The sequence below is a fragment of the Clinocottus analis genome, unplaced genomic scaffold, assembly GCF_023055335.1.
Source record: "Clinocottus analis isolate CAN_PGR_092001 unplaced genomic scaffold, fCliAna1.0.p SCAF_6, whole genome shotgun sequence".
In the NCBI taxonomy this organism is placed as follows: domain Eukaryota; kingdom Metazoa; phylum Chordata; class Actinopteri; order Perciformes; family Cottidae; genus Clinocottus; species Clinocottus analis.
This window is the reverse complement of record NW_027176218.1, coordinates 18,261,229-18,285,724: the sequence shown is the minus strand read 5'-3', so window position 1 is coordinate 18,285,724 and position 24,496 is coordinate 18,261,229. Positions and strand designations below refer to the sequence as shown.

The 24,496-nt window shown below is 43.8% G+C and overlaps 2 protein-coding genes across 5 annotated transcripts in view; both read right to left on the bottom strand.

Moving 5' to 3' along the window:
* Positions 1–1,899, bottom strand: part of si:ch211-212o1.2 (uncharacterized protein LOC492735 homolog) — a 29,801-nt gene extending 27,902 nt beyond the window's left edge. Inside the window, exon 1 of the mRNA XM_068602135.1 lies at positions 1,566–1,899. Within this exon, the coding sequence (XP_068458236.1) occupies positions 1,566–1,725 (160 nt within the window). The 5' untranslated portion in view covers positions 1,726–1,899. The remainder of the gene's footprint in view (positions 1–1,565) is intronic.
* Positions 1,900–5,115: 3,216 nt separating this feature from the next.
* Positions 5,116–24,496, bottom strand: part of znf423 (zinc finger protein 423) — a 129,716-nt gene continuing 110,335 nt past the window's right edge. For all 4 annotated transcript variants that reach the window (XM_068602540.1, XM_068602539.1, XM_068602541.1 and 1 more), the window contains 3 exons: positions 21,423–21,554; positions 18,828–18,943; positions 5,116–5,908 (listed from right to left, as the gene is read on the bottom strand). In XM_068602540.1, coding sequence (XP_068458641.1) covers positions 5,879–5,908; positions 18,828–18,943; positions 21,423–21,554 — 278 coding nt within the window. In that variant the 3' untranslated portion in view covers positions 5,116–5,878. The remainder of the gene's footprint in view (positions 5,909–18,827; positions 18,944–21,422; positions 21,555–24,496) is intronic.

Genomic DNA, 24,496 nt, shown 5'->3' with positions numbered 1-24,496 from the left:
CCCTCCAACCCCCCCCTGAAGCTGTCAACCTAGGAGAAACACTGCGCTTAGTTGTTGTTTTTTTAATTCTGCCAAGCCGTTTTCATTCCAGACGTCTAATCAGACACTTATTGGGACCGCGATGCCAGGTGAATTTAAAATGAAGACGAAAAAAGAAAACCGGCAGCCCTCCCGACCCCGAGGACAGGATTGGAGGATTATTGCCGTAAACTGTGTTCGCCGACATTGATTTTGTCGCAGGACTAAGCATCTCTCCTAGCTAGGGGCAACAACTTCACTTGCATCTGTAAAATTTCCCCACAATTCCTGTCCTATTGAAGGCCAGTACCTGAGGTGTTTTACTGCAAATGCTCGGGGCATGTCAAACACCCGGGTAGACTCAATCTGTTTTCCAAATGTAAAAGGGGTATGTGGAGATATAGATTACAGACAATAATCCAAATGTATGCAGCCAAAGAAAGAGACATCCTGACTTCTGATTCTCAGTAAAGATCAAGCGCCAAACACACTGGATTCTACATTTCACATAATGCATCTCAAATGAATTGTTCATTAGAAAACCTCCACACAAACATCTTAAAAACATGTTTATACTGCAGAGGGCTGCCTCTAGAGACACAGAAGACACACCAGCTTCTACAGTTTGAGCAGCACTCAGTGATGCCGACAGAACTGTTGAGAAAACTTGCTTTGATCCACACGCTAAACTCACGTATTCACAGACAACCACGCACTACAGAGCGACTGAGTTACGTAAAGACTTGTACTGGGTTTCGTTATAACGGTTTAATTAAACGTATATACAGCCTTGTAATATTATTTTAGGCCTGTTGTGCCTTCATTAGATAGCCAACAGATAAGATGACAGGAAACACGGTGAGGGCATGTTGGGGAAGCACAACAAAAAGGTCCTCAGCCAGCAAACAAATGTAGCAGTTTTTGGCCTTTCTTGGGGTCTTTGTAGTATTTATGGGCCTCAGTGGGTTGAATAAATCAGAAATGAATACTGTACATGGAGTAGTACTTGTGCATGGTAGGCTTTGTATGTCTAGGTATGTAGACCTCAGGGACAGGCTTACATTGGCAGAGACCTTGGTACAATTCCCTGTGGAGGTCCATGTTGAGTTAGAAGGCAAATACTAAGAGACACAGTCGTTTTAAATGTTGTATTTCTCTCAGTGTTGTATAAAACACTGCAGACACGGGCTAGCAGATGTCAACAACAATAATGTATCTGAGGGCCAGACCGTCCCGTATGCCGCAGCCTGATCCGTGTGGTGCTTTTAGCTGAAGACAACAGGCCTCCACGCTGCTTAACGCACAGCAGGTCGCACGAGAGGGTGACGCCCACTGAACGTGCTGCCATAACGAGGCTGGAGTGACGAGTCGTCAACCAGCCCACCGGCACGGCATCAACAGCTGGCTTGCAGCCACGTTGTCTCCATCGTCACCCTCGTTGACGCCGCCGTGTCTCACTGGGGCTGTTAGGCCTCGTTCAGAGCCCGTTACCGACAAAATGCGAATGACAAAACCAGTGACACAAACGAGCACACGCACGTCCTCACCGGGAGAGTAGAGCCTCGCGAGCTGCCGGGCCCCGGCGTGCTGCTGTCCCCAGCGAGGCGCCGCGCTGCGCGCAGCCGCCCCGTGCTCGTTCCCGTTCGGATCCTTCTCCGCCATGGAGCGGTGCCTGATGTCGGTCTCGGAGAGAAGCGACACCGCCATAACTGCGTCCCGCTGTCTCCCCCTCCCTGCTTTCGGCTTTTCAGCTATGCGACATCAATAAGACACATGTCTCGGTCAATAGCTGTGTTTGTGTCCTGTAGCTGTTGCGCCTGGATGGCGGAGAGAGGCAGAGCCAACTGACGCGAGCTGGATGGACCTGAGCAGGCTCGCGCCACACGGAAACACGGAGGGAGCTGCGCTGACACACATGCCTATTGCACGGTTCTCCCCGCTGTATCTTCTGTCATGCAGCACCATCGCTTTGCAACGGACGGGGAACAACTAACTTGTGTGATTTGTCCCACGTATTAAAAATAAACGTGAAATGTGTTGTTAACGTGCGGGTTGAGTTCACCAAACTTAGTTTACGTGTCAACTTCAGGGACCGTCTGTATCTTGCAGAGACGATACATTGTGTGTGTGTGTGTGTGTGTGTGTGTGTGTGTGTGTGTGTGTGCGTGTGTGTGAGTGTGCGTGCGTGCGTGCGTGTGTGAAATTGGTCAGCCCGCTTCCTCTATACACTGCAATAGAGATATTATAACAATAAGAGCATTATAATGCACTACAAATGGCTCTGGTCATCTGCTACAAGTGCACATTCCAAGTGAGGACTAGTTGGTTACTTGTACAAAAAACATTTAAGTTTTTTAATGAAATGTATAAAAAAAGGAATTATAACATATTTTGAATGTAATATCCAGTTATGTTGGCGAATTAAATGTGTGAGTTGACTCAGTTGTTCAATTTAGATGCAAAACAATGAATTTAATAGAACAGATGTATAAATTGACCCTCCACAGCTTTAGGGTCAGTCATGCATGAATGTTGATGCATTGCTGCAGAAAAGCTTGAAACCAGTGGATTTATATGTGGACATAGTGTGTGTGTGAGCCTACAGACAAACAGTTTTACTACTCTGGTAACACACACGCTCCACAGCCTTCTGGTTGGGAGGCTCTCGGCAGCTGCAAAATAAATAAAAAAAACTGTGCTGCCCAGACACATGGATACTGCTGGAACAGAAGGTTACATACATCTAAACAAGTCAGTCAGTCATGTTAAACAACACCATGTGTGTGATTTCTGTTAAAAGCAGGTCCCACTGCAAAATAGCAGGGAAAGTGGGTTGGTGTCATCGAGTCCACTGTAACGTTCTCACCAAATGAGACTCGTTTTTTTTATATAAGCCCCCTTAAGTGATGGTTTTCGTCATGCAGACTGCGAATCCTAATGACTTAAACGACTTTTCACCTGGCACCAACAGCTGGTCAGTTTCCACTTATCCTGTGAAGGATCCCAAGTTCTACCAAATGAATTGGCACAAAATTGTGTCCGGATTATTGATGTTTCCCAGTGGATGAATTCTAACTGGTGACCGCTTGACTTTTCCTCTAGTGCCACCATGAGGACTACATCTGTGGTTTTGAGTGAAATGTCTCAACAGCCATTAACTGGATTGCCCTAAACAAAACTGGTACAGACATCTGGATGATTGGTAATCTCGTTGGTGATCCTCTAACTTTTACTTCCAGCTATCAGGTCAAATATTCAATTTGACCAGTCATTTGGTTTCTGACGAAATACTTTAAGGTCAATACTTGACGACTTGTGTTGCGGAGTCTCATTACTCAGTCATACATATATGACCACGTTGTTTGATCCACAAATCTTACCTCGTCATCGGGACGATCGAGTTTTGGAGAATCAATCACTTCAACAATGTATCCCGTCACCATAATGTTAAGACTCAAACGTAATTTAAATCTAAACAGGCATACTTTTTAAAAGGTTATCATTTTTGGAAACACTTCATAATAACTGCACACTATGAAGCATAGGTGAATCCATTTATAAAGTGTGGAATAATGCTTTGTAAAGGATGGCCTAAGTATTTACTCATACTTAACTAATGCGTCATTACGTGCAGTTATTATAAAGTGTTACCTAATTGTTAGATAATATAGGAATCTGTTATCATTCAAATATGTTTTTCCATTTTAAAGTTTTACTTATACCGGAGTGAAATTGAGGACACAAGCACTGGACTAAAAATCCCAAACAAGCATTGTGTGTCTTTATATCAGCAGCTACGTACCGAGATGATTGTGGAAAAGTGATCAATGCCACACTTATCTTTGTGAATGTGGTCCCTGGGTATAATGACAGTCTGTTTCGTGGCAATAGAGACGGGAGACGCTTGCCAACAGTTGTTGAGTCGGTGCTGTGTAGTGCTACCAGTATTCCTCATACAGCACAGTGAATCGATCAACATTAACTTTGTCCATCGCCCTTTGTTACCTTTTCACCTCACCAGTGTTTGTGCCCTCAAAGCTTACGATTTCCCGGTTTCACCTGTAAGGTTGAATCTGAAATTGACGTGTCACGGCGATGCCAAAGAAATCAATCTCCCTGATTTCTCTTGGACTCAAAGTTTTCCCAGACTCCCACTCACTGCACTGACATTTGCACTGACGTGAAGACCTCCATTGTGCTGCAGAGTGTGTTGTGTTATCATTCAGACTTTCATGACCAGGTGTGTGTATTGTTTCTTAGTCGTGAAATCAAAAATGTATTCTAATCGTATTTTCATTGGGATGAAGAACATAAAATGTGAGATGTTGATCACATCGAATCTATCGAAAACGTTATCCAATAAAACAACAAGTGTTACTTTCGTTCCCGACGCCTTCACTCACACATTCAACCCTTCAGGTTTAGTGGGAGAAGATGGTTCCATGAATGTTTCATTTGAATACTTTATTCTGTAGATTTGAAGACCTATTTCAGAAGGAAATGTGTGAAAGATGAGAAAAGTCCTCCCCAAAATAAGTAGCAGAAATATGTTTTCTCTTCTTTCCTATTCCATACGTCATCTTGTGACCCAATTGTAGTCTTGACACCCATGTTGAGAAGCACATAGCTACAATATCTTCAAATCTTTTGAATTCATTATCGAAAACACTGAACTGCCTTTGGGCATGACATGTACAAAAAAAAACAGTAAAAGTAAAAAATGCACTAAACTCATGGATGTTTATTCTTGATTTTGACCATCATGTCTTTAAAATCACCCTTATTCATACTTATCACCTAACTTAGAAAGTATTACACTTGAATATTAGGGGTATCAGTTACGGATGACACTGTATGAATGCAAGCTCACATGTGAGTCATTTTGAAGAAATGCACAACACAGGAATTCTTTATTTGTCATTTATTTATTTGTTTTATCTTTTTTTGTCTGTACTAGATTATTGCAATCTGGTTGATTCACATTTAAAAAGCAGTCATTGACCAGACGCACTAAAATCGATGATATTAATTTTTACAATAACCATTATAGGCCCCATAGAGACTGGAAAACCCAATCCCCCAAAAAAGAAACATCTGTATGGTTCTCTGCACTTTATTTTGTTTGATGAGACTTTTTTGATAGTAATTACAAAAAAATATATATAACAATAATCATAAAAAGGAGAGTTGAGGGGGCGGGGGGGACTTAGGAATATTACGACTGGCAAACAAACAATCACGACACAGCACAAGAACCTACTTACGGCGGGAAATGAAAGGTACAAACATAAAAACAAAATAAGCGCATATGGCAGAAATAAAACAAAGAAATTGGCACCTATGAAGTTAAATACAATAAGTAACCGAGGGGACAAGAACGTGAAGCCTTTTTTTCTACAATCTATTAAAAAAATCCCAAGACAAAGGGTGTTTTCTTGCTTTTTTTCCTTTTCTATTTGTTAAAAAAAATAAAATGCCTGACCCGGGGAGTGACGGCTGGGAGGAGAGGAAAGGAGAAGGGGAGGAGAAAGAAGCTGGTGGGGGTTGATGGGGGGGGGCTTTGGCAGGGACAATAAAAAATACTGCACGTACAATACCTTTTCTCACTCCTTTTCTTTCCTTCATCTTGCTCTTACAGCTTCCCTCACCCACTTTTTCCTTTCTTTATTTAATAGCATATCCCATTAATATTCCTTTCCCCCGCTGCTCCTAATAGCCGCGCCCAGTGGCGCGATCGTTAGAGTTTTACATGTGAGTAGCAAATGACACTTTGATTGGCTGTGATGTGGAGATGGGAGTCCCCTGCCGGCGCCGGGTCGGGGGCCCCGGCTCAGTCGAGAGATCCTGCCGGGCCTCGGTCTCACTGCGCGTGCTGACTCAGTGTGTGGTTCTGCGGGGAGAGAGGGAGAGGGAGGGAGAGAGAGAAAACGTGAGAACACATGATGAGAGAAATAATGGGCTACGTGAGCGTAGTGCTTTCCACTTGCACCCCCACCCAATAATAGAACAGAGGAGAACAGAAACACAACCGCCTCCCACAGCACAGACAGCGAGGCCTCCTCGCTTTAGACGCAGTCTGACGGAAGAGGAGGACGAGGATAGAGAGGAAGAAAGGACGACAAAACAAGACGAGGGCAAAGCATAAAGTCGTGGGTACAACACTGGGGTATTGTTGCTCACGCAACATTATTTTGAGCGCTAAGGGGGAAAAAAGAAACATATCTTGTGGCAGATTTGAACATTCTGAAATTGGCCATGCGTTCGAATTCCGTGAGAGAAAAGCGAGACACTCGTACTTGTATTTTTGCACGTATTGGCAGACCCAAACAAGGCGCCTTTTAGTCTCATGAAAGCAGCACCTGGCTTTGGTCCGGACCAAACAATTACAGCTCATATCGCATTTGTTCTGTTGTGGTTTTATTTCTTATCTGTGGGAACCCAGAGCCTCGATTTGTTTATTCAGATCTGTGAAACCCTTCTGCGCCTTTTGATATTGTGATTAATATTTTACAAAGACCGTGGAGACGCCTTCACTTACATCTCTCCAAAGGCATCAGCGCGCTACACATCAATACATAATCACAATACAAAAAATACCTTAAAAAAGAGCACAAGAGGAGCCCAATGCTGTAATCTCAGAGTAAAATACAACGAGAGTGAAGGAACTGAGATTCAAGACGGATGTGTAGGTGTAAATAACCGAGTCGGGCAGTACACACCAATACATAACATGTTAAACTTCATGACAAGCTAACAGGGCTGTACAGACGTCGCACACGCACTCACGCACTCACACACACACACACACACACACACACACAAAATCAGTCCACCGTGGCTGTTCCATATCAGCTACAATGGGGAACTGAACTCGTGCTAATCTGGATTTGCTGGTTTGGAACTTGGCTAGGATCACATCTAAAGCTGGGGAGATACTGGCTGTGCATGTGTGTGTGCTCGCTGGAGATAGGGAGATGATTGGAAAGATTTCCCTGGGAATTTGTCTGTGTGTGTGTGTGTCAGAGAAATTTCCACATGGATGTTTACCTCCTCCTCTCTCATTTCCCCCAGACTGTTCAGCTCTCTCCCTAAGAATCTCTCTCTCTCTCTCTCTCTCTCTCTCTCTCTCTCTCTCTCTCTCTCTCTCTCACAGACTCAAATTCCCTCTGAAATCCTTCTCTATCATCCCTTCTTCTTCACTCATACAGTACACACTCTCACTTACAGACACACACAACACACGCACAATTCCCAGTGAGATCTTCCCAATCAACGCAGTCCCCCCCATCCCCCACACTTCACCACCACTAAAAGCAGCTTTCTCAGATTAATCGCACTCTTTCACAGATAGGCCCCAAAACAGAAAAAAACAGCGGATGGGAGAATAGAAAAAAAGGAGGGGATAGGGGGATGAACAGAACAGAGAGGAGAGGAGGGGTCGATGGGGACAGAAATGTGAAGGATTATACGTGGTTTGGGGTTGATAAATACTTATTTGCCATTCTATGGCCCTTATCTTGCTGTGCATGTTTCGTTGAGCCCCGTGGTGTGTGTGAGAGAGTACAAGGCTTTAGAGGCCAAGCTATCGCGTCCAGAGGAAAGCAAAGGGTATTAATGTCCAACACACACACAGGCATGCACACACGCACGCACACACACACACATACAAACTCTCAGTGACACATAGAGTAGAAGGGTTTCAAAGAAATGGGTGAGCAAATAAGAAACATAATGAATGGGACAGTAGAAAGCAAGTGTTTGTTTTTGTATAAGTGTGTGTGTGTGTGTGTGTGTGTGTGTGTGTGTGTGTGTGTGTGTGTGTGTGTGTGTGTGTGTGTGTGTGTAGGCCTCTCCAGTGAGGAAGCAAATCTCATTGGGAGCCACTGACCCCATTATGCTAAAAAAAAAAAATCCTCTCTCAGGTTCCTCCCATCCTCAGCCTCTCTGCTCTGGCTGCTCTGGCTGCATTTCCTCTCATCGCCAGTAGAGGTCAGGCTCATTCCTCTTTATGTGATGGTGTTGAACATAAGAGGAGAGGGCAACATTTCGTCCAGTGCATGTATCCCGTTTCCTGCGTTTGTCATTGTACAGTTTTGTACAGTATGACCTCTAGCGTCAAGGTCATAGGCATTAGAGATGTGAATGGAGAGAAAAAGTGACCCAGCAGTAAAATGATTTCAACAAGGAAAAGGGAAGAAGGAAGGAAGGAACAAGAGAGAAGAGGAGAATATGTGTGTGTGTTTCCTCAGATTCTTTGGGTTCTCTGCTGCTGCCGTATTGATTTGTATATGGAGTGAGGGATGGAAAGAAGGGACAGAGGAAGAGGAAGGAGGGAGGAAGGGAAGCCACGGTCACTCCCTGGAGGAGCTTGCAGCGCTGCAGTGGACTGCTGGAAATAGCCCAGAGGAGAGAGAGGGAGACAGGGATTGAGATGAGAGAGGAATGTAATGGACGGATGTGTGACAGCAGGTCATGCTACACACTTCATATGACACACACACACACACACACACACACACACACACACACACACACACACACACACACACACACACACACACACACACACACACACACACCTTGCAGTTACTTCTCTTCATTGACTATGTCGTTGGGAGCTTGGTATTGATTATGGAGCACAGCAATCAATGGGAAGTGTGTGTGTTTGTCACAGTGTGACATCTGCTCTACAGCAAAGTAATTGATATATTTTCGAGAGGAAAAAAAAGGGTGACAGGAGGCAGAGTGATGGGGGAGGACAAGGACTGTTTTTTATATTTAGTGTTTACTGTGATTCTAGGCTGGTAAGTAGTGCGGCCAATTCTCAGGCAAAGCTGCCTTTAATGACACTCCACACCTGCAGAAGTTTCACAATAAAAGCCTTCCGGCAAAGTGAAGGGCGATAATTTCCCTCGACCTTCTGGAAGTGTTTTAATGTGAAACAGGTGAAGCAAGTGTGAAGGAATTTGCATTAGAAACAAACAACAACCGAAAGGCTTGTTATTTAAAAGAGACATGATTAAGTTGAGAGGCCTCAAACACTATATATATATATATATATATATATATATATATATATATATATATATATATATATATATATATATATATATATAATGTTTGCATCCTGAATGGTGTAAATTAAATAAATATGAAGAACTATGGTTTAGACTTTATTTCACCATATTTCTACTGTTCTTTTTATAGCAGAGGGTGTGTGTGCTGTAGTGAGAACAGCCCGTCTTCCAGGCCAGCCCAGACCAGTCAATACCGAGGCCTGTCATTGTTTTTCCTAAACTGCTTAGAGAGAGCGAGGCTAAAGCCTGCAGAGCCCTGGGCTCAGGGGAAATATGGCCCTGTCGCATTACCCACGCACAAAACCGCCAGACACACACACGCACACACACTCGCAGGAGTGCATTGACAGACTTGCACTCGCAGCTAAGAGCACATGGATGCACACACGATGCCAATAAAGAATTTACAAAGACAAGAATACACAATAGGAAACAGGCGAACACACAGTCTTATGGCGAAAGGAAGAAGGGTGCAAACGAGGAAAGCGAAAGATAGAGATAAGAGAAAATATAATCTGCCTTGTCCTGTTCTTCTCTACTGCATTATGATGCTGATAGTGGTGTTTCAAAGGGGCGGAGGAGCCCCGATTTCGCCTGTAGCATGTGTGCATGTACATGACCAGCTTCATGTGCACAGTGGAAACGCACAGGTATCTGGATTAAACCGAGAACACCCATCTTGAAATCACCAGATTACAGTAAAATGAGAAAAGAGCGCGGTCAGACTTGGTCACTGACACGCATGGCGATGAGGGGGGTAGGGGGGACGGCGAGCAGCATGGCGAAAGAACTTTCTCTGTGTGACTTGACACTCACACTAACATGCGGCTTGTTCTGTCATGATGTCACTTAAAAAATGTAGGTGCCAAGTATCTAAGACACAGGAAAAGGAAGCATTGCTGCTGGAACAATGCCCTGTGTGTGTGTGTGTGTGTGTGTGTGTGTGTGTGTGTGTGTGTGTGTGTGTGTGTGTGTATGAGTGTGCTACCTATCAGCGAGTCTGTCAGTAGGTGAATTTGTGTCAAGTGTGTGTGTGTGTGTGTGGGGGGGGGGGGGGGGTGGTTATTGGAGGGAGTCCAAATGCTGCATGTGTCTGAGTGTGTGTGCTCCATCTCCACTGCTGTTTTTAACATCAAATGAAAAATCACCTTCGTCGCCTTGTGGTCTTCTTTGGGTTCAGTGTAATAATAGCTCAGAGTTGACACTCTTCCAGCAGAATGAGCGTGTCTATGTATGTATGTGTGTGTGTGTGTGTGTGTGTGTGTGTGTGTGTGTGTGTGTGTGTGTGTGTGTGTGTGTGTGTGTGTCTGGGACTAGCAGATGGGCTGTCTTAACCCTCTTTCTCTGCTCCCTGGCTTGTCTTTAGCCCTCCCCGTCCAGGACAGGATTCTGCCTCGGGACCAGATCGAAAATAAACGCACTCGTTGCCCTTAACTATACCGCCGACGTATTCCCTGCTCCCCTCCCACTGTCTTTTTAATCCGGACACATCACCCCTCTTTCTCTTATTGTTAATCTAATGCTATGCCATACTTTCAAATGGTTCATTCAAAACTTCTATCCCCTTCTCTTTTCAGCCAAGTCATGACGACCTCCTCCGTTACCGCATCCACGGTGACCTCTCTGACCATGTCCTGGCTGGAGGGCTCCCTCCTTTTCTTTTCTCCCAGGGGACTTCCCCTCTCCTGTTGCGCCTGGTCCAAACAGCAAGGTTTGGACTAGTAAACACAACCCAAAATACATTCGCAGCATGAAGGGCACACACGCACACACACAACGTCAAAGGATTGGCACCAGATTCACAGAGAAGGTGAGAGATCCCCACTGGAAGCCGTTACACAAAATAGGAAGTGACCTCACTTCCAGCACAAATTACCGATCGTTACACGTTTGAGTCACTACAGAAAACAATGTGGGTATGCAAAAAAAATTCTCTCTCTCTCTCTTACACACACACACACACACACACACACACACACACACACACACACACACACACACACACACACACACACACACACACACACACACACACACACACACACACACACACACACACACACACACACACACACACACACACAACTATCAGGGCCCAGGATGTAGTCCTTGTAGACTGTGAAGCTGAGTGCCAGATGAGGACTGGAGCCTGCAGACATGGGTGGGCGGACAAGACAGACAAACATATCCACAAGCACCCAAAAACAATCCTAAGGAAGGAAACTGAATGTATGAGTGTAAGCAGGCACACGCACACGCACACACGCACAAAATGTCAGTCAGACATAAATCAAAAATGCATTTAAAGGTTACAGATGTACAAATAAATGCACAGACATGATCCACCCAACACACACACACAAGCTCACGGTTCAGCAGAGCGTGCCAGTTTTCCGTGTCACTGTCAGATTACTGCACACGCCCAATCCTGGTCCCTAGGGGGAAAGCTCCTTTTTTTCCTTTTTTTATTTATTATTACGATGTACCCTAAACCGGCAGAAAACAGAGAGAGAGCATCGACGTGAAGACGGACGAGAGAAGGAACGAAAGAGGGTTGGCTTGATAGGTGGGGTGAAGGGATGACTCAAGTGAGGATGAGCAGAGACACAGTACACTATGTGTGTGTGTACGAGTATGCCTGGTTATTACAAGATTCAATATAAACAGCATTGATTGGGAGATAAATAACAATTTCCTTCACAGCAGTACAGTTTATCTTTGCTTAAAAAAACTTTAAAAAACTTCTCATTTTTGGTTAAAAACCAAAAACAGAGTTGAAATAATTGGTCAATTAATGAAGTGGCCATAACTAGTTTGATCATCCAATAGTCATTTTTTTCCATCGTCTTAGGAAATTAATGCCGAATATTATCAGGTTCCAACTCGCCGGATGGAAAAAAATGCTTATTGATAGCTTGCACTATATTCGAAGAAGCAATTGAAAATACTTTATGTGAAGGGATCTTGGGAAAAATATGAAAATATGAAACAACTGCAGTGTAAAAAGTAACTTTATATGTGTATAATACTTACTGATGAATGTGTTGTAACTGTGCAACTGTAAACAAATATATACTAACACTAATATAATTATTTGACACATTCATAGACCCATTCTGTTTTTAACTAATACTTGGTATGTTTCTAACGACGTGTTTCAAAATCATAAATGAACGGAGCCCCGGAGCAAGAAGGAATTTTACCCAGATGTGCAAATAGAGTGAGATAAACTCATCAGACAGGACAAGTCAGAGGAAAAGAATAAAACATGTACAAACCAATTGTTGACACACATAGGCCAACGCACATTATTATACAGAGCCAAAAACCACTGAGGGACGTGGCTTTTACCAGCTGTTGATGTGACGACATGTCGCTTGTGTGTTTGTGTGTGCCGTCCACGTATCTGTACGAGTGTATTTTGGCAGAGCTGATAGAACAACGCGCCACGCAGAGTCTGTCCTGTTCTGTGACACATTGCCTCTGTTCACCTGTCACACAAACACGCACACACTCAACCTTGCACACGCGCACACAGACAGACATACACACACAATGACATGAACGTGGTCCAAGCTGTTAGAAACCCTCCAGGTGCTGGCTCACACAGTGTTATTTCTTTGTATCATCCCGAACTGTGTATCTCGCTCTGCCCGTCTTTGTCTCTCTTCTGCATCCGTCTGTTTGTTCCTCTGCTTTATATCAATGCATAAGTAACTTCTTTTGCTTGATTCTTTATCATTTGTTTTCTCTTTAGCCTCCCTCATTGAGAGCCACTGCGTATGTCCTGAAAGCAGAAATGCAAACACACACACACACCCACCCACACCCACACCCACCCACCCACACACGCACACACAATATTTCCAGATGATTAGCTGGAACCACATTGAGATTTTCTTTCCTCTGTTTAAATCCGGCATGAATAGAATGAGCTTCGCGTTCACAGTGTGGAGCGAAGAGAACTACAAAAATCTCTGCAGTGTAAACAGCCGCGGACACAATTTGTATGCAATGTTTCCTCAGGTGGTCAGAGGGAGTCAAGTCCGCTGAGATGAAGGACAGTTAGATTAAATGACACATTATTGTTGCTTTGGTTGTATTGCTTGTACAATAAACAATAGGGTACAATTCATTCCATAATCATGGTTGTTTTGATATTGATCCGTAAAATAAGTTAAGAGACAAAAACTTCACATAACATAGCCGTGGTACTTTGGTAGTAGTTGTAGTTGTTGAGTCAGGTAAGGGTTTGTCTCTCGACCACGCTCTTTGAATCTCCTTTTGTTTCTGTGTCTCCTTCCCCTGCTGCAAATACCTTCAAGCCCAGGGATTCGGGAAGGCAAGAGTGTGTGTGTGTGTGTGTCCCAGGTCCCCATTCTAATAACACAGAGTCTCCCAGTTAGCAGCGGGGCAGCTCAGTACGCTCCCCTGAAACGCCATAGGGATCTACGGATCAAATTCATACACACACACCAAGGGAGCAAAGGAGAGTACACACTATGGTTGACATAACTGACAGCAACATTCTGACGCACGCACGCACACGCACACACACACCCCATTGCCAGTTCAGCCACATCCACACCTTTCCATAATTCAGTTAGAGGGAGACAGTGAGATTCAGACAAAGACAACATTATTCACAGACAGACTGCCAAACACAGCTCATTTTACACACACACACACACACACACACACACACACACACACACACACACACACACACACACACACACGCACGCACGCACGCACGCACGCACGCACGCACGCACGCACGCACGCACCGACACACCCACACACACACAAATACACTGCCCTGATCTCAACCGCAGGAATAAACAGTCTGACAAGCTATTCTCTGCTGTGCATTAACTACCAAAATAAAGATTGTATTCACTACTTTAGCTCTGAAGGGAAAACTTGAAATATCCCTTTTCATTTTCAAGGAAACGTACAGTAACTGCTAAGAAGATGCCCCATACGGGTAACATACAAATTAATAACATGTCACTAATATAGCAACTCTGATGTTGGAAAGTGCTCCAACGGTGTTGAATATGTCAAATGCTGAATACAGTACTGCATGTCCGTCTGTCAGTCTGTTGATTTGTCCATCCCGCTCTGTGTGCCTCCTTCTTCCTTTCCCCGTGTTCCATCCATCCTGTTGTGTACACTGCATGCTCTTTTGAGTGTGTCTACAAGGGAACAGAACCCTGCTCGTCTCTGTGCATGTGTGCGCACACAACACTTAAATATTCAAAACCACTGGGACACGGGAGCGGCAGAAGATTCGGTGGAGGGGAATCAACACACAAACAAATGAAAGGGTCCCCCACATCCATCAATCCATTTATACATCTGACCAGCAGTCCACTCATCCAGCGGCGTTTAAATATTCACTAGTGCTAAAGGAAATTTTGTTGCACAACAGGGATAGGACAAAAAAAGGAATGATTGGAGAGGAGTGCTGAAGAGTGATGGATGGAGCGAGGGAGCGGAGGAGGCATTGAGGGCAGAAGCTTCAGTACAGCACCCCCTTGAGGCTTAAAACGAATGTGAAGATCAAGGAGTCTGTCAGGGAATGTAACATGGGAGAGAGTCAGAGCTGATGTGCAGCTGGATGACGGTTTCAAACTAGGTGTACTTCAACAAGAGGGATGTCTCTAAAGATCATAACAAAAATAAAGTTCACACTGTGGATATTTGGGTACTGGTTAGACTGTTGATTATACTTCAAAATATTTTATAAATGCAAGAACAATTGTTTGCTGGTGGTGAAAAAAAAAGACTCAAAAAATGAAATCGATACAAACACAGTTTCGATAGTCATGCCAATTGAGGGAAATAATTTAAAAAGAGAGAAAATTAGGAAAGTCCTGTGTGTTTGGGATTCTAGAAAAAAAGACACAGAGAGAGAGAGAGATATCCAGAAGGACCTCACTGATCAGGGCCATGGCATTTCTTATTTACACACTCACACACACACACTCACATGCAGACACACACCAAAACATCTCTTATTTACCAGCTTACGTCTGCACTATTTATGGGGCACTGGGGAGAGGCACAGAAGAGAGGAAGAGAGGAGAGGGGCTAAAATATGCATAGGGGCTGGTTCTTTTGGGACAGACGGGGGGAGTCAGAGAGAGGAAGGAAGAGAGAAAAGAGGAGGGATTGATGGAGCAGAGAGAGTGAAAGTTGAGGTATGCATGCGCAAGAGGTGGACAGAGAGGTGAAAGCAAGCGATTGAGAGATTCAGCAGAGGTCTTTCTATGCAGAGTGAGCGACGGAGACCGACAGAAAGAGTGCAATGAGGAAGGATGATGCAGCAACGTGTCCATGCAGCAGTTACCCTTGGGTGTATGTGTGTTAAGGGGGTGAAACGGGGGAGAAAGAGAGAGAGAGCGAGAGAGAGCGCTTGACATCATACTGCCCCTCCGAGGGGTTGAAAGAGGCCAAAGCCTTTTTCTCGCTGGCCAACCGGCCTTTTTTATCCATCGGTACCTCATTAAAACACACACAAATTACCCCATTGCACTTTCTCTGGCACATGCACACACACACACAGCGACACCACGCACACAATAACAGCTAGCAGTGGCATTAACCTCCATGGTTGTAGCTCTCCATCTCCCCCAGTCAGCCTTTCTGTCTAGCCCACTTAGAGAGCCCTCCCATGGGGCAATGGAGCTGTGGCAGGTCGGGCTCGGGCTGCAAGTTCTCACACACACACACGCGCGCGTGCACACACACACACACGCACGCACGCACACACACAGACACACACACACACACACACACACACACACACACACGCACACACACTTGGGCCATGACCAAAGTGTAACAAGATGGCTATAGCCGGAGAGCAGCAGCCAAAGAGGAAGAAGTACAAGGAGCTGGGGGAGAGAAGAAGTTGATCTGAGCTCGACTTAGCTGGAATGAAAACAACAGAATTAAACTCATCTGACCCAACCAAACTGAGTTTATATGGGAGCAGAATACATCTCTGTTATGTAAAGCTATATGAAGATTTTAAATGTTTTAACTCACAAAAGCTTGATGTAAAGTCAAAAGTGGAAATATAACTGGTTTTTATTGACAACATTGATGACCATGATGAGTTTAAAGGGGGAAAAAATGTAATGGCATTGTAATGTCATTCAAATTACTATTATTAATAATCAAATTTATATTATTTTTAATTGTCTCTTTAATTTTACTTATACACTTTAGCATCTACTGTCTTTTTAATATTTAATCTGGCCTTGATTAAAAGTGTTGTGTATTTTTATAAAGCACTTTTTAATGAAAAGTTATTATAATTATTATTACTACTGCGTTAATAAAATCAGACCAAACCAACGAGTATTTAGGTCTTCAGTGTGAGAAAATGTAAGTTTCTTTTCAAGCTAAACGCAACAGATTTATCCAACTGATGATTACAATCCAACAATGTATCAGTCCATAAAGATGTTATGACCTGGTCAGACAACAGGAGAGGAGTCAACTGGGATGGGTTGTTGTGTAGAAGAGGAGTGGATGTGTGCGTGTGTGCGTGTGTGTGTGTGTGTGTGTGCAGGTGAGTGTGAGTGTGTGAAGTGTGCCTGTATGTGGACATTAACCGACAGGGTCCAGCAGTCACCCTGCTGTTAAATGGACTGGCCAGCCATATGCCCACCACCTATGGCCCTACATCACTGCCACTTTGTTTGTGTGTGTGTGTGTGTGTGTGTGTGTGTGTGTGTGTGTGTGTGTGTGTGTGTGTGTGTGGCTGGCGCAGGCTTTTGTAAATGCAAACAATCCCTGGTAGAAGTTCTTACAGAGGTTTTATTTTTGTCTTTTTTTTTAAACTTTCTTTCTGTAAATCTCTGTCACCAGCAGCCTGCACACTGACCACCTTTCTTATTTAGTATCTGTCAAACACAGCACATATTATGGAATGTACGCTTTTCGCCACTAACAACTACACAATTCACAAGGCATTAACGTTACTGGCTGCTGTGGTGGGAATGCATATGTGTGTATTGAATGTAACTTCATGCATTCATATCAATAATCAGATATATGTCTCCACTGTTTGATTGTGTTATCCAATCAATGACACTAAGTTTATGCACATGTATTCTTTAAATACCATGCAAAGATTGATTGTGTGTCTGAGAGAAAAGGATAAAGGAGCCATTTGGACAGCTAAACATGAAAAATTTAGAAGACAGCAACCCGAGGTTCATAGTCTGTTCTCATGCATCCAGAAAATGTTATGAAAGAATGTGAGGAATGTGATTTTCTCTCGGCTCTGTACCATTAGTTTTGCTGCTCAGGCCAGCTAGCATAGGGTGCACAGTGGCCTGGGTGATAGCAGCAGGAGGACACCCAATCGAATAGGTAGGGGGCTAGAAACAGATGTGTGTGGGTGTAGGATTTCTAATGGGTAAGAAACATAAGCAGATCACCATGACCTGAGGCGTGTATCAGAGGAAGGCGGTTGGGAAGGAGGCCAGTGTTTATTCAGACACCTGGCGGCGCGTGACAAATTCAGGAGTCTAGAGGCAGGGATGTAACCCTGGGGTCTCTAGGGATAGTCAAGTCATCCAGACCCAGGCCAGAGTGAAGGCATGAAGGGATGCATATTTCTATCGTGACGTGGGACAACTTAATTTGCTTGTACTTTGTGTGATGCAAACAAACCTACACGAAGTGAAGATCATCCAATTGCTCTTGTCTGAGCTGTCTCATCATTAGCCAGATGTAGGTATTGAGTTAGCAGTTGAATATCAAGGTATGAAAAGTCGAGCATAATCAACGAAGATGCTCATAGAATCATTATGGCCGGAGAAGTTCAACTTGTAGATTTGGATTGTGTTCATAAATTATTAATCTGTTTATCTGTTTTGTAAAATATTTAAACGTATCATTGATGGGAATCTCAGTACTTGGCTAATGACATTGCCAATAGATGATCTTTAATGCAATGCAAGCAATTCCGTGTCTATAAACTGCACACAAACATCCAGAACAACGCCTCTGGTCAATGCAGCACGCAGCAGCATGAGGAAAGATCACAGGCTTCACCTTTAACGGCGCTGGCGTTTGACCTACAGACTTTTCAGGCCGCTAGTTTGGTGCCAAAGGGATACAAGAGAAGAGGGGGAGAAGAAATGGAGGGGGCCAAGAAGGTTTACATCATCACAGACCTGGCCACAGCTGGCCAGGACCTACTCTTGGGTGACTTATATCCTCTCTTCTCTTTCGTACGCACACACACAAATGTGTCTGGACCCTAATGGCATGAGGCTTGCCAGAACCCTGCTCAGACCTCATGAGGAGAGATGGAAAGAGGGGGACAGGGGAGCGGAAAGAGGGCGGAGGGAGAAATACAGATGAACAGTAAAGAGAGGGATTCTGTAAAATGTATCTGGAAGGTATGAAGGGAGATACTGGAGAAGGTTTCTACATGTTGAGGAACAGATGAAGCCTCAAAAGAAGGGAGTGTTTAGAATATAATTAACAATTCCAGACACAGTGAGTTTCCTTGGACACACAGTCTACTTACTATAGCATGAGATCAGTACCTGCACACAACCATGTTTCTAACATATGCCAGACAAGAACGAAAACAAACGACAACACATGCCTGCACACACACACACACACACACACACACACACACACACACACACACACACACACACACACACAGTGTGTGTCAGAGTTGTGGGCACCTACCTGTAGTTCTGTCTGAAAGAAGAACTTCTGTGGACACTGGGAACAGTCGTAGATTTTGTCTTCCTGGCCGTGGACGGCAAAAATGTGCTGTTGGAGCTTGTTGGCCTGCACAAACACTGAGAAAGGAACACACATACAGCAACACGTTACTCAGTGTTTATTAGTCCACTGCTTGGCAGAGTAACAGCTGCATCTTCATTGTTGTTGGCGTGTTTGTTGTTGGAGCCACTAGTATACGGTGTCAAACTCCAGGTAATGCAACTTACAATTGTTTTAAATTGGATTGCTATCACAATATTTGCCAATTGATTGCATTGTCATTCCAATTTTTTGAATGATTAAGTGCGAGCTTTGGACAGAATGGATCTTAGGTCTGTGAGTGAAAGACAATTATAAGTGTTGGGATAGAGACTACAGTACATGTAGCTTTGTGTTACTGATCAGGATTATTTACAACCAACCAGCTATGTTTAAAGATCCAATCGACTAGTGTACTGTTACAAGCTGTTCAATAAGAAGACTGCACAATCAGTGTGACACAATCTACTATATACTGTACCAGCCGAGAAGGAAGTAATTGGCAACCGAGTCTACAGTGCAAATAAACCCACAAACGTGCACAACTAAAGCAAATGAATGGTTGACTGGAAAAGAGTGAGCGCATGAGAAAGAAGGAGAGACGAAAGGAAGAGCTATCCTCAGCAGACCTTGTGATATTTATCAATAAATTATCTCCTCTTTTTTTAACTTCCGCCTCAGTGTTGTTTCATACACTTTTTTCTCTTTCTCCCCCCCCCCCTCCCTTTGTTTCAGTAAACTTTTGGTTTGCACTGGGAGTGTGTATGTCTTGAATTATTAAGCCTCCCCATAGGAGTGGTGCCCATCTTACTAATTCATAAGCCACCAAGGGATAGAGTTAAAGTTTAAAGCGTTGCTGTGTACCTGGGGGAGGGAGGGGGGGTGAGGCACACAACACAAGACAAACTCAACAACGCAGGAAGGGGGAAGACAGTGAATGGAGGACAGAAGGAGGGAGATAGAGAGAGACAGAGAGAGAGAGAGAGAGAGAGAGAGAGAGAGAGAGAGAGAGAGAGAGAGAGAGAGAGAGAGAGAGAGAGAGATGGAGTGTGGTGATAGAGAGTCAAGAGGAGGGAGGTTAGGTGCAGCCTTAGTTTCTGGTAAAATACACCAAACCACAGGCCTAATTTGGTCATCCAGCATTTTGTTTGGGTCCTCCAGTGGATTTCAGAGACACTAGGTACTTCATATTTGGCCTCTTTGGAGGTAATATTCCATGAACTTTCGCACATGCAGAGTCTCGTGCCTACTTCTTAAGCAGCAGCCCCCTGCTGGAATATTACTCCCACAGTTAGAAATGTTAGAAAACAATGAATGTTCCTCACATGATCTCACTGTTAACCGACAAAAATACATTTACTCTATGCATCATGATGCAGGTAACCCAGGGAGAGCTTAACTGGGACACAAGTACTGGAGCTGATTGAAGTGCAAACCCGGCTTCCAACTGCAATAATGAACTCATATGGTATATATGTTGTTGTTGTTGTTGTTTTATTTTACTCAAATAAGTGAGAAGATGTGAACAGTTTAGTGTTTAGAGAATGTGTGAGGGTGGTAGTCTGTTTTGATAAGGAACATACAAGCCTGGCTAGTTGAAACAGTTTTGGCTTCATATTTATCTGTGGTTGGAACAGTTAATATACAGCGCGAATAAAACATAAAGCTAAACAGTTCTACAATATTCACCTACTATTAGACTGTTGGTGAGATACAGTCCTGTAAAAAAGATATACACAGAAGAGTGTTTGTGGCTGGTTACACAAACCACACTTCAGGTGTATTTTCTTCTTCGTGGACTGAAGGATGTTGCATTTAAAAGGTTCTGCTTGTTGAGAAAAACGGCGAGGCATTTACTGCATTGAAAGATATTTCACAGCGGTAGAGCGCAATGGACACCTTTTGTTTGCTTGAACTCACGCTTGTGATAGCGGTGAAGAATTAAAGCAGACAAGAAAACCAAACTGGTCAGAGGAGGAAAAGAATATACGCTAGGAATAATACAATGGAAAAACACACAACGTTGCTTATTTAATTTTCATGGTTGTACACTAAATTGAGATTGACTGAATGTCAAATTTTTTCCTGATGTGGTTCCCGTTTATCATCCATTACACTTTTAAGTCTGGCACCATTAGATAAGTGTGTCGCTATTTTAAAATCTTTTTTTGAAATGCAGCTGGCGCACCTTCGATTATTTGTTCTTACGTTGACTTTGAAGGTCTTTATTTCGGAACAATCGGCCACAGGAATGAAAGAAAATGCTGATCAACATTTATCCCTTATTCTTATTAGTATTATTAATTTTTTCTTATATTGTACTAGAGTGTGTGTGTCCCTGCAGCGTGCATTGTGAATTTACGTGTGCCAACTCGTTATGTGTAAGGTATCCATGTACACATGTCCTTGTTTTAAATGCAAAGCATTAGGACATTAGTGGTGGACATTAGTGAGGAGTTGTTTTCTGTGCTACTGTCCTTGACGGTGAAAGTGTGTGTGTGTGTGTGTCTCTCTCACCTGTGAAGCAGACGGGACACTTGAAGGTACCTCCCATGCCTTCAAAGCTGTGCTCTATCAGGTGGCAAAGCAGCTTGGCAGGTGAATCAAACATCTGGTTACACAGCTTGCATTCGTGATTGATGCCCTCCTCTGCAAATAGAAGACAGACACACATGTGGGTTAGGCAACACGAAAACAGGAACATATGACATCATTTTAGAATATTAATACAACGCTCAGTGCATATGTACAGAAACGGTCAGATACCGTCAAACTGTAGCATATAATACACTGAAAATAAATCACACAGGTAAAACTGGAAACCTGTAGACGCATCAGAGAAAATGCACATAAACCATAACTGGAATAGCAATAGAAGTAATGTTCCAATCGATCAATTAAATACACATAATGTAAGCAATGCCACTTGTTTCACAATTGTATTAGTGTAGCCTTTAAAAAAAACAGCGAACAAGTAAAATAATATCACACCTTTTGCAAACATTTTCATTTAATTTGAAAAACTATGATTTTAAGGTTCGGTTAAGTTGTCCCTTGCTGCATGCTCTGCTTTCATTTTTCCTTCTCCTTGTACACCCCAACACTCACACACACCCATCCCAGTGCCATATCTGCCCCAGCTGGTAATTGCCTGTCCTCCCCACCGGAGCTGTGGATGATCTACCCTTCCTATGGCCATCCTTCCTTCCCTCCCTCTGTCCTCGTTATCTGCCTTCGCCCACTGCAGTCGCTCATTCATCCCTCACTTTGTCCATTCCTCCCTCCATGTCCCCTTAACGCCCCTCTTGGTCCATCACTTGTTGATTAATTTGTGTGGGCTCCGATTCAAACCCCTCACCCCATGTTACCTCTCCTCTAATGGACTGTGCTTACGTCTCTGAATGTCTCTTTGTCCATATATTCAGATGGTGGACACACAATCATACTGCTTATTCAGATGGAATTCACGATAATCACACAGTCACTGATCAATTCTTATCCACTGAGATGGTGTATATAGTTTATACAATATAGAGTTCACACGCCACACTTCAGGTGTATCTTTGTCACAAACACACAAGAGACTGTCCCCAAGCCTTCCTGGTTATTCTCACCTCGATTATACCAATGTTTGTGTGTGTCTATGTCTATTTTAAGAAGGTGTCAATGACATCACAGCACCCATGGTGAAAGGACAGATGAAAAGTGGGCGTCATAAACACAAACACCCCTGACGATCAGGTCTCCTGCTCGTTGTCCTTATCACACCATACAGGACCATTGCCCCCCTCCGCCCCCCTCCCTGCACTCCCCTCCCTCCACACACACACACACACACACACACACACACACACACACACACACAGTGTGGGACCACACACACAAACACCTACCCACCCACACCACAGGACTGTAAAACCCAGAGGCATCAGATGGTGTCTTCACACAGTAACTAACACACAGAAACATGCATATACATACAGTGGCACAACAATACACAGAGACAATTTGCCATAACACGGTTTGTGACTTTTTCCCCTTTTATCTTTTTCCCCTTACACATTTCGTATATGTACTCACATGCGCGCACACACACATTCAAATAGTCGGCATAACTTCAGCTGCAGAGCTGCAGGGGACTGGGGGGTTAATAACGTCTTCAATCATACATCCATGACACCCATACTGACTTATACACACACACACACACACACACACACACACACACACACACACACACACACACACACACACACACACACACACACACACACACACACACACACACACAAAGATTCCTATCTCTCTTTGCCTCAAAGGCCGACACAAGGGTGCCCTAATCCCGTCTCAATAGCTGAGGGGCAGTGTGTGTGTGTGTGTGTGTGTGTGTGTGTGTGTGTGTGTGTGTGTGTGTGTGCGTGTGTTTGTGCATGTGTGTCGGGTGCCACATGGGTTTATATGGATGGGATGGTATGCTCCATGGTCCCGGTCCAATAACATCCCCTAACACACACACGCATGCACACACGCACGCAAACCTCAAAGGCTGCTAAGTTGTGTGGGGCGCCAGTGTGTCCGAGACATACTGAGACAGATAGAGGTTCATTATCATTTACTAGGAGATTGAAACAGCAGGAGAGAGTCACATGGAGTGAGGCACACAGAGAGAAAGAGGGCGGGAGGGCGGGAGAGAGAGAGAGAAAGAGAAAGAGAGAGAGAGAGAGAGAGAGAGAGAGAGAGAGAGAGGGAGAGGGAGCAAGAGAGAGAGAGTGTATAGCACTACCAGTTTAATTAATTGTCATGTTTCATATCTTAGTGAAAGTATACTTTTATTGAACCACAGAATGTTCTTCAAAATAAATGGTTTTCAACCGAACAGAAGCTAAAGACAGACGAGAGAGAAAGAAACACAAAAGGCACGGACACACAAAAAGAAAGTTTTGTCTCTGCTTCTGTGATCTCAGTGTTGTAAACGCCGTTTACGTGTGTGTTGGGCGTCTCTGTAGAAGGCACCTTTCTTTAAAGGTGCTTCTCTGTGTGTTCTCTGTGTTTCTCTTTGCCCTCAGTAGGAGTAACGCTATCTTCAGAAATTGCCTCGCAGTATCCCACGCCACCAGGATCAGAGGGGGCTGTCAAAGATGGGCCACCTTTACAGGTACACAGTGATGTGCCTATTACCCTTAGTTTCTGATTTCAGACGGAGACATGACTGTACACATACTGTATCAGACAACTGCTGTTACTGCAGGTGTTCTAGGTGCAATTACGGATGACACAAATCCCAAACTGCCCACATATGGCACATATATGGATGTGGTGATGACTTGCTTCTATTCAAGCAAATTAAACTGGAGCAATCCACACAACACGACTCCAGCAACGTTCGCCATCACACAAACGTAACCATATATGCCGTTATTTTTTATCTAGATATCTCTCTCAAAAATGAGGGAACAAAACATATATTTTTTCTTGTTCCCCTCCCTAGACGACATCAATTTTAGCCTAAAAGTGAATTAATACTCTATCAATTATTAGGTGAATAAAAAAGTAGCAACAGATGAAAAAAAAAAGTACAGTGAGAGGCGGAA